Source organism: Quercus lobata, chromosome 9 (genome assembly GCF_001633185.2).
Source record: "Quercus lobata isolate SW786 chromosome 9, ValleyOak3.0 Primary Assembly, whole genome shotgun sequence".
Taxonomy (NCBI): Eukaryota; Viridiplantae; Streptophyta; class Magnoliopsida; order Fagales; family Fagaceae; genus Quercus; species Quercus lobata.
This window is the reverse complement of record NC_044912.1, coordinates 28,003,816-28,014,736: the sequence shown is the minus strand read 5'-3', so window position 1 is coordinate 28,014,736 and position 10,921 is coordinate 28,003,816. Positions and strand designations below refer to the sequence as shown.

The 10,921-nt window shown below is 36.7% G+C and overlaps 1 protein-coding gene across 1 annotated transcript; it reads left to right on the top strand.

The window, feature by feature from the left end:
• Positions 1–6,600: 6,600 nt before the first annotated feature.
• LOC115961519 lies at positions 6,601–7,101 on the top strand. The gene has a single exon (XM_031080494.1). It carries the CDS (start codon positions 6,601–6,603, stop codon positions 7,099–7,101), a length of 501 nt encoding a protein of 166 aa, XP_030936354.1.
• The last annotated feature ends 3,820 nt before the right edge of the window (positions 7,102–10,921 follow it).

Sequence of the window (10,921 nt, the reverse complement as noted above, 5' to 3'; positions counted from 1 at the left end):
AGTCACTTTAGGGGCATAAAAGTTACTATCTTACAAATTATGTAAAAAATTACAATTCTCTGCAAAATTAGTGCTAAGAATTATGCCACTAGATATTTGTATGTTTATGAACATTTAAGGTACACTGAATGTAGATTACATTAGGAATAGTAATATTTATTACTGGGAATAGAAGACATCGTAATGGAATAACTATTACTATTCATAAGTTTGGTTGTTACATATGGAAAGCTTGTAAAAGATGATGTATAAGGAAACTTTATATTTTTTTAAATATATTAATTTTAAAACTTATTATATATACTAAGAAATAGCTATTACATCTATTTTAATGAGGAATAGCTATTCTTCAATTTAAAGAATAGTCATTCCAATGTAATAACTAATCCATGTAATAAAGATGCAACCAAATGACCGAATTGCTATTACATATGAATAATCATTCCATTACAAGAGCTATTACAACATACCAAACGTACCCTTAAAGACTGTTTTTAGCCGTTTGTTATCAACTATAACACTTTATCAGTGGATTTTGATGGTCTATATATTGCTTATACTTTCATTATTCACCCTAATGAAAATTTTCAAAAATGTTAGTAGCCTTGTGAGTCTTCTTCAAAATTTCTATTTATAAAACCCAATAGGCCTAGTTTTATTGAATAAGTATGCAATAATTTGATATTCTCAAAAAAATACTTAATATTCAAGTGTGGGAACATGTGTGTGTTAAAATACTTAATATTCTAAAAAAATAAATAAATAAAATAAATAAATAAATAAATAACCTCGAGTGTGGGAGCAAATATTGTTTAAGGAAAAAGGATTTCATTGTGCTTCCAAGCCATTGAAGTTTCCTTGTTTGTTCATTAAATTTTTGTTCTTTCTTCCATTGTTGCCATTTTATCCCCATTATAAGCCCCATATCAGAGAGCCCAACCTCACTTCATATTTGTCCATTATTGAAGACCCTTACTGAAGTTGATGGGGTCTAAGTCAAGGACATTCAGAAGTATGCTACAAATTTCATGGGGCATAGCTGAAAAATTGAATCACCATTTGATTTTAGATTAAGAATTGACTACTATCACTCTTTTCAAAGCATCATCTTCTAACATCATAAATGGATTTTTTTAATTATATATTGGGTCAAATCTTTGCTTTTATAGATGATTAAATCATGATGTGAATTTCAAATCTATAATTTATATAGAAAGCCAAAGATATTTGACTTTTGGTTTATCTCATATTATTTTGCGTAGGAAATTTTTAAGGTCTCATAATTATAAATATTGTTTATTATTATATATTTTTAATTAATTACATTTAAACTCTCTTTTAAAATCTTATCAAATAATATTTTATTTAAATAGTAGAGTATAAAATTTCATCTACAAACACTAACATAATAAATACCTATTAATATTTATCATAATTATTAAATTTGATATTTAAAAATAAAAATAAAAGAGTGATAAAATTATATTTTACTAATGAATATCAAATTGAAAAATTCCCCGCAATGCTTCTGATGCTGATATATATATATATATATATATATATCTACAGTCAAGAAATGTTTCTATTTCATCTTTTTCTACTATAGATTCTGTTCCATTATCTGAATTGCAGACCCCATTTTCTTCCAAAACAGCAGTAACATGATCTGTACCTTTACTGATGTACATATAACATTATTTGCTGGCCTTTGACTGATTACACCATTCAACATTTCAGCACAAAGAGGTCATCTTCCCGTCTTCTGTAAGTTGGAAAGCCTTGGTCATCAATGATGATTTCACGAGCAAAATATTTTTTAAAAAAAAATCATTTGATATTTTTAATTATAATTGAATATACTTAATCAAATGATAACATATTACAAATTTACAATTACTTAAATATTTTAATTTTGCTTATAAATTACAAACAATATATGTTAATCATGATAACCTTTTAATAGGACTAATCACGGATTCTTACTTGAATAGAACAATATACTTTGAGAATGAGAACAAGGGAAACCATGATGGTAAAAGTGCCTCCTCATGCTTAAAATAATGTCTATCCCTATTGAAAACCAAAATAATAATAATAATAATAATAATAATAATAATAAAATTTACCATTAATTTCCCAAAAGAAAAAAGCTCAGTGGCCCTAAACACTAACATTAATTTTAGAGTGTTAATGTTAAGGAATAGAAACATCAAAGATGTACAAGTACCAGCTACATGTTATCATTAACATATTCAATTCCACGATTTAATCTAACCAAAGACTTCACATGTCCAAATTCATTAAAAACCATTTTCAATACAAGAATCTAGGTAAGTTTAACCATTTGACTATCAAAATTCATGGGTTTCTAAATAAATAAATAAAAAAACTATCAAAATTCATGTATATTCATTTAAAAAGTCTAAAAACACATTATTATCATTTATTGTAATTTAATATGATCCTATGAATCTTTAAAAATCATTTTATTATAAACAGCGAATGAAACATTAGAACACTATTTCAAACAAACAAAAATTATGAATACTTTAATCTTCCTAATGACATGTTGGTGGAAATATTTTCAAAGGTAGGAAATGATTCAGCAACACTACTAGTGCATGGGGATTCTTTGCTTCATAACATGAAAAAATTCAGTTTTTTTGCTTTGTCATCTAGTAGGATTAGGTGATTGAAATATGGAGTGAGTCGAATTCTTTGGAGGACCAATCTGTTTTATGTTAATTCGTTGAAGTTTTTGCAGTTGATTAAGAAAAATGAAAGAATTGAATTAATAGATTGCATAACTTATATAGAGGGAAATAAATTAGTATATATACATTGAAAATGTTGTTTTTGTTATACCTTAAATTGATATTTCCCAATAGTGTTGCTGAATCATTTCCAACCTTTGAAAATATTTCCACCAACATGTCATTAGGAAGATTTTGTAAAGTATTCATAATTTTTGTTTGTTTGAAATAGTGTTCTAATATTTCATTCGCTATTTATAATAAAATGATTTTTAAAGATTCATAAAATCATATTAAATTACAATAAATGATAATAATGTGTTTTTAGATTTTTTAAATGAATATACATGAATTTTGATATTCAAATGGTTAAACTTATCCAGATTCTTGTATTGAAAATGGTTCTTAATGAATTTGGACGTGTGAAGTGTTTGGTTAGATCAAATCGTGGAATTGAATATGTTAATGATAACATGTAGCAGGTACTTGTTCATCTTTGATGTTTCTATTCCTTAACATTAACACTCTAAAGTTAGTGTTAGTGTTTAGGTCCACTGAACTTTTTTCTTTTGGGAAATTAGTGGTAGATTCTTGCATGACAACTTACAAAGTTCATGGCACTTGTCAAGAGAAACGATTTCAAACTAAATGCATCTAATTACAAGCTCCACACTTCACCAATAATCACTATTCTTTAAAACTGTTTTATTTAAATGAAAAGTTTTATATTGAATAAAAAATTTATTGGCCTATAAACTCAACCTATTATATATTTTTTGATAAATTCAAACTATTATATCTTAATTGCATTCATCGGCAACACTCGAATGTAAAGAACCCTATAAATCATAGTTTTACATCCACATCCAATTAGTAGGAGCTCTTTTTGGAATGTTATAGCTATAGGTGTAGGCATTGGAAGTCTAGTCTAATAGGGAGGGTGATGGTTTTGATTGTTCTTGTGTTAATTATAATGGAAATTAAGCACTGGATCTAGATTCTAGCCTTCCATCTTCACCTGTCTTTCACCCTCATGAAAAACAAGAACGTAAAGCCGAGTTAAAAATGGAAAAATCAAAAACCCAATGTACAAATAAATGTGAACAACACTTCAAGCTCGAAACAAAAGCATTTTGGCTTTACATTCTGGTCTTCATGATCTCGAGGATCGACCATACTTAGATTTTATCCATGATTTAACTAAGTTCATGAGTAACACATTTGGCTATGGTTTAATATTCGTACTCCCCCACCCACCTCTCCCCCCATCTTTTATGTGCACGTCTATATTTATTACTATGAAAAGAATATGATTTGACAATTTCTTATATTAATTATCTATATCTATAGTTTTATAAGTCCGTTTGAGATCAGCTTATTTAGTTAAAACTGAAATTTTTTTTACTAAAAGTACTGTAAATAAAGTTAAAAGGTAATTGAAATAGTACAGTGGAACTTATGAATAGTACCAAAAAGTGCAATGAGACCCATAAATAGTAGAAAAATAAGCTAAATAGTAAAAAAAACTGGTTTTTTATGCCAAACGCAACCTATATCTATATTATCTATAACTATAATTAGATTCCCTTCTTTGGACTTTCAATTTTCAAATACACATTCAAAATCATATAAAAAAGCACATTAAAAAATTGTTTAACTCACAATTCATTTCAATTCAATGTCTGTATTCTATTTAAATTCAAATACTAGGCCTTAGCCTATTGCTCCTTTAAAAAAAAAGTTTTTTATCCTTATCCTTATCTCAATCTTTTCTCTATATCTCTGTAGGGATAATGACCCAAAATCATATATTGGACCTTAGATTCCATTCGAGGACGTTGAATGATCTGAGGAGAGACAAATAGTTATCAAGGGTTCCAATTTAAAGTCTCATAACTAAGGGACAAGTGGAAGGCAATCCGAGGAGAAACTCCTCCTTGAATATGATGAATACAGCTCAAATATGTACCCCAGCAATTAGAGTGACCCTCCAAGAAGTTTCAATGATAAGGACATGCCTCATGAACATACGAGAATGAAGGAAATCCAAAAATATCTAAGGGAAAGCTGCCACCACCGCATTAAATGCACTGCAGCTACTTTTTTGGCCACATTTATGTGGAGAAGTCCTCTGAACAGTGCTGTCTGGGTTACCACAACTCACAGAAAACCAAAAAAGGTGTCTGATGGGACAAGTACTCAAGTAAGGGCTCAAATGATCAACAAGTGTAGGATAAAGATGGTCCAAAGGGAGATATATAATATGAAAGACCCTCCATGAGAAGGGAATCGGAAAATAAGGAGAGAGAACACTGTAACAATCTAAATTGTTCTTGTATTCAATTGTAACCAATTTATATAAGTTAGACTCCTCGGACGGTGAAGTCATTAAGCTTTACCTTCTTTATTCTTGCTTGATCATCTTCCAAACTCATACTAGTTGTTGTCAAATTTATTAGGGCTTAGTTCTTCGACCTACTCTCTACAAATTTATTATATTGGGCTCATTGGGCCAAGATCCCACACATTTTGGGCTTGGGCTGTAAACCGTGTCCTTACAATCGGTGCCGTCTAGGGGAAGAACTTGCGTGATAGTGAAAATCGACCATCTAAAGAAGAAATTACACCATGCACAACGAAAACGAACTCCCACCCCATCTGATTCTTCTTCCGACGATGAGAAGGATAGCAGATATCGACGCAGATCAAGGACTTCTCCTAATGAATCCTTCTCATATGAAGAGGAGCACCACAATGAACGCAAATGCAAGAGCCCAACTCCCAGAGGGTTAGGAAATGATGTGATAAGCAAAGCCTTAGACCAGATTTCTAGGTCACCCTTCACACATAGAATTGAAAGGGCAACTCTTCCATGACATTTCCATCAACCAACATTCACCATCTACAACGGGCGAACGGACCCGGTGGAGTATGTGAGCCATTTCAGTAAAAAAATTGCTGTTTATTCTAAGGACGAAGCCTTGATGTGCAAGGTGTTCCCATCCAATTAGGGACCCGTGGCGATGAGATGGTTTGATGGCCTAAGGACAGATTCTATAGATTCCTTCAAGGAGCTCACTCGGGCATTTGGCTCTTGTTTTATCACATGTACCAGGGTCCTCGGCCCTTAGACTCCCTACTATCTTTGTCCATGCGAGAAGGGGAGACCCTAAAAATATACTCGGACAGGTACTGGGAGATGTACAACGAGATAGATGGTAACTTTGATGACGTCGCCATCAGCACTTTCAAGAGCGGCCTCCCAACCAAGCATGGTTTAAGGAAGTCCCTAATAGGAAAACCTGTCACCAGCCTGTGCCAACTCATGGACCAGATTGACAAGTATAAAAGGGTTGTGGAAGACCAGTAACTGGGCAAAGGCAAGGCTAAGGTTATCCCTCAGGAGAGGAGGGATTTCAGGTTAAACTGATTCAATAACAACCGACCTCGGAGAGATTTTGTTGGACAATCGGGGTCTACCAACACCCAAACCGTTAACACAGTATTCCGAGAACCAGAGCATCAGGTTCTAGAGAAGATTAAGAATGAGTCATTCTTCAAATGGTCGAACAAGATAGCTAGAAACCCCATGAGACGCAACCAGAGTCTTTATTACCAATATCATCAGGACCAAGGGCACACTACGGAAGACTGCAGAAATTTGTGGGACCACCTGGACCAGTTGGTCCGAGAAGGGAAGTTGAAGTAGCTGCTGCACCATTCTAGTGGCCAAGCGGGGCAGACAGGTTCGGATCCCCAGAGATATGCTTTTTAGAGACCTCTTCTGGGAAAGATCAATGTCATCTTCGCCGCCCCCAGTAGGACCGGTTCTTGTCCCTCCAGAGTGATGTTTGTAACTCGAATATCCACCGAAGACAGTAATTTAAAGCCAAAAAGAGCCAAAATAGAGACCCCACTGGTTCTGGGTTTCTTGGCCGACGATAAGATCGGAACTATCCAACCCCATGACAATACTTTGGTGGTCACACTTAGAATAGGGGGATATGACGTGAAGAGAGTGTTGGTAGATCAGGGAAGTGCTATCGAGATAGTGTACTCCGACCTGTACAAGGGGCTGAATTTGAAACTCGAGGACCTAACGGCGTATGATTCCCTTCTAGTGAGTTTCAAGGGGAAAACTATTACTCCAAGAAGTCAGATTAGATTGCCCATACAGACCGGTTCAGACCTGGTGGAAGTGGACTTTATTGTAGTGGACGCTTATTCATCTTACACGGCTATTGTGACTAGACCTTGGCTTCATGCCTTAGAAGCCGTTTCTTCTAACATGCACCAGAAGGTGAAGTATCCATCTGATGGCCAGGTTAAAGAACTTGTGGGGAATTAGTCCATGGCTAGGCAGTGTATGGTGGCTGCCATCTTACATAGGCCTGACGTTAAGTCCTCAGCCTTTGCTGAAAGGGACTTATAACAATCAAGAACTCCGATATTGCCTGACAATGGATCAACCAAGGAAGCAAAGTGCGAAGATCTAGAAAAGGTTGCTATTGGCGATGATCTGGAGAAGTTCTTTCAGGTCGACTCCTAGCTACCTCCCTAAGAGAGAGAAGAGCTAATCAAATTCCTGAGAAAAAAAGGTGGATGTATTCGTGTGGAGTGCTTATGAAGCTCCGGCGGTGGACCCAAATTTCATTTGCCATCATTTGAATGTCAATTCATCTGTTACCCTCAAAAAACAACCTCCTCGGCACTCATCTAGAGATCATTTTGATGCTGTGAAAGATGAGGTGACAAAACTTAAGCAGGCAGAGGCTATCAAGGAAGTTTTCTACCCTGAATGGCTGACCAATACTGTGGTAGTGAAGAAAAAGAATGGGAAATGGCGAGTATGAGTGGACTTCACGGATTTAAACAAAGCTTGCCTAAAAGATCCCTTCCCTATGTCTCGAATAAACCAGCTGATGGATGCCACTGTTGGCCATCCTCGAATGAGTTTCTTAGATGTCTTTCAAGGATACCATCAAATAACACTAGCCTTGGATGATCAGGAGAAGACAGCCTTGTCACTCCCACTAAAAACTACCATTAAGTAATGCCCTTTGGCTTGAAAAATGCGGGATCTACCTACTAAAGGATGATGACCAAGATGTTTGAGTCGCAATTGGACAAGAGTATTGAGGTCTATATAGACGATATGGTGGTAAAGAGTAAGGTGGTGTCCGAACACGTGGGAGACCTCGGAAACATTTTTGAAATTCTGAGGAAACACAAGTAACACCTTAACATTCCAAGTGCTCTTTTGGTGTAGGATCAAGCAAGTTTTTGGACTATATGGTGACTCATCGGGAGATCAAGGTTAATCCCGACCAGATTAAGGCAATAAATAATCTACAACCACCTCAGAATCCAAAGGAAGTTCAGAAACTAACCAGAATGACTGCTGCCTTGAACTGGTTTATCTCCCGATCCATGGATAGATGCAGACCCTTCTTCCTGTTGATAAATAAATTGAAGGGATTTAAGTGGACCAAGGAATGCGCTTTAGCCTTCCAATAGCTTAAGGAATATCTCTCTTATCCACCTATCATGTCCAGCCCTGAGGTTGATGAAATTCTATTTGCTTACATCGCTGTGGCCCCTCATGTTGTGAGTTTAGTGTTGATACGAGTTGACAGTGGCATACAACGGCTAGTTTACTATGTGGGCAAGTCACTACATGAGGCCGAGGTTCGTTACCTACCACTGGAGAAAGCCATCCTGGCAGTAGTGCATGGTATACGAAAGCTTCCCCATTACTTCCAAGCACATACAGTTGTCATCCCAACTCAGCTTCCATTCAAGGCCATACTTCGAAGTGCTTATTACACGGGGAGGATTGCTAAATGAGGCACAGTTTTAGGGGCTTTTGACATCAAATACATGCCTTGTACCTCTATCAAGGGTCAAGTCCTTGCGGACCTGGTGGCCGAGTTCGCGGAATCCCCGTTAAAAGAAATAGCAGCAACGCAGAACATGGATAGAAAATTGGTTGGCACAATCTCCCTGCAAGAACCTTTATTTTGGAAGGTATACGTTGATGGTGTGGCAAATCAAAAGGGTTCTGGAGTGGGACTAGTTCTAGTTTCACCTGAAAAACTCATCATTAAGATTGGGCTTTTCGGCCACAAATAATGAGGTTGAATATGAAATTTTGCTAAAGGGAATGTCCATGGTTCAAAGAATGAGAGGAAAGGTAGTAAAGATGTTCTCGGACTTGAGACTAGTCGTCGGCCAGGTGAAGGGCAAACTAGAAGTAAGAAATGAGAGAATGGAAGGATATTTAACTCAGGTTAGGCATTTGCAATCAGGATTTGAATCCTTCGGCCTACTGCACGTCCCCAGGAGTGGAAACATACACGTCAATTCCTTAGCCACGCTTGCAACCTCCTCGACGCAGAGCTTACCTCGGGTTATCCTTATAGAAGACTTGTACAAACCCGCGGAGGTAAAGGGAAAAGTGGTTCATGTTCACCAAGTCAGAGTAGGGCCCAGTTGGATGGATCCCATAGTACTATACCTAAGAGAGGACATCTTGCTGGAAGACAAATCAAAAGCTGATAAGGTAAGGAGAAATGCGCCCCGTTTCTAGCTGTTTGAGGACCAAAAATTGTTCAAATGCTCTTTTTCTGGGCATATCTATTCTGCATCCACCCTGAGGCATTAGAGCTACTTCTTGAGGAGTTACATGAAGGGATTTATGGAAGCCACACAGGAGGTATGTATTTGTCTCACAAAGCCATCACTCAGGGCTACTGGAGGCCAAATATGCAGAAAGAAGCACAAGGGTATGTGAAGAAGTGCGATCAATGCCAAAGATTTACACTAAACATACATCAGTCAGGAGGAGTTCTTAACCCCCTATCCAGCCATTGGCCATTTACTCAATGGGGCTTAAATATAGTTGGTCATTTCCCCAAAGCAGCAGGGAACAAGAGGTATTTGTTGATCGGCATTGACTATTACTAAGTGGGTTGAAGCTGAGCCCTTGGCGAACATCAGAGACATGGATGCCAAGATGTTTGTTTGGAAAAACATTGCCACTTGGTTTGAGGTCCCTCACACCCTCATCTCGGACAATGGCCTTCAGTTTGATGGTAAATCCTTCAGGAGTTACTGCTATGAATTGGGAATTACGAATAGATATTCTATCCCAGCTTATTCCCAGGGGAATGGACAAGCAGAGGCTGTTAACAAGGTCATAGTGAATGGACTCAAGAAGAGTTTGGATGATGCGAAGGGAAAGTGGGTGGAAGAACTGCCATATGTCCTGTGGACGTATCGAACCACACCTTGCAGATCAATAAGGGAGACTTCCTTTTCAATGACTTATGGAGCCGAGGCTATTATTCCTTTACAAACGGCCTTCCCAACGCTAAAGACCAGCTCATTCAATCTGAGCAGTAACAATGAGTTGTTAGAAAATAGTTTAGACTTTATTGAAGAAAGAAGAAAAAGTGCAATGGTCCAATTAGCATACTACCAACACAAACTCAAGCAAGGTTTTGTTGCCAATGTAAAGCTGAGGCTATTAGTGCCTGGTGACTTGGTTTTGAGGAAAGTTCTGGGCACTGCAAAGAACCCAGCATGGGAAAAGTTAGGGCCCAACTGGGAAGGACCATATCGCATCACCTCGGTGGTTGGTATAGGAGCATACTTTCTTGAAGATCTAGATGAACATGTAATACCACACCTGTGGAATGTAAATAACCTGAAAATGTATTATTATTAATGAAAGTCCCTTTTTGTCAACATGTTCATTTATTAAAGGCATTATACTTCCTATTATTCAGTCTTTATAAGTGTTAAACAGATCCCAAGGCATGTCAGGTCTCTCGGACCACATACTTGGGTGAAATTAACCTCCACTGGCATCTTTATAAGAGTTAAACAGATCCCAAGGCATGTCAGGTCTCTCGGACCACATACTTGAGTGAAATTAACACTTTACTACGACATCTTTATAAGTGTTTAAACAGAACCTTAGTCATGCCTGAGTCCTCAGACCAGATGTTTTGGGGAAATTAACACTTTACAACATCTTTATAAGTGTTTAAATAGAATCTTAGTCATGCCTGAGTCTCCGGACCAGATGCTTTGGGGAAATTAACACTCTACGACATCTTTATAAGTGTTTAAACAGAACCTTAGTCATGCCTGACTCCTCGGAC

Excerpts from the sequence above, each read along its gene's own strand:
- LOC115961519 (XM_031080494.1), top strand. The coding sequence starts at position 6,601 with ATGTTTGTAACTCGAATATCCACCGAAGACAGTAATTTAAAGCCAAAA.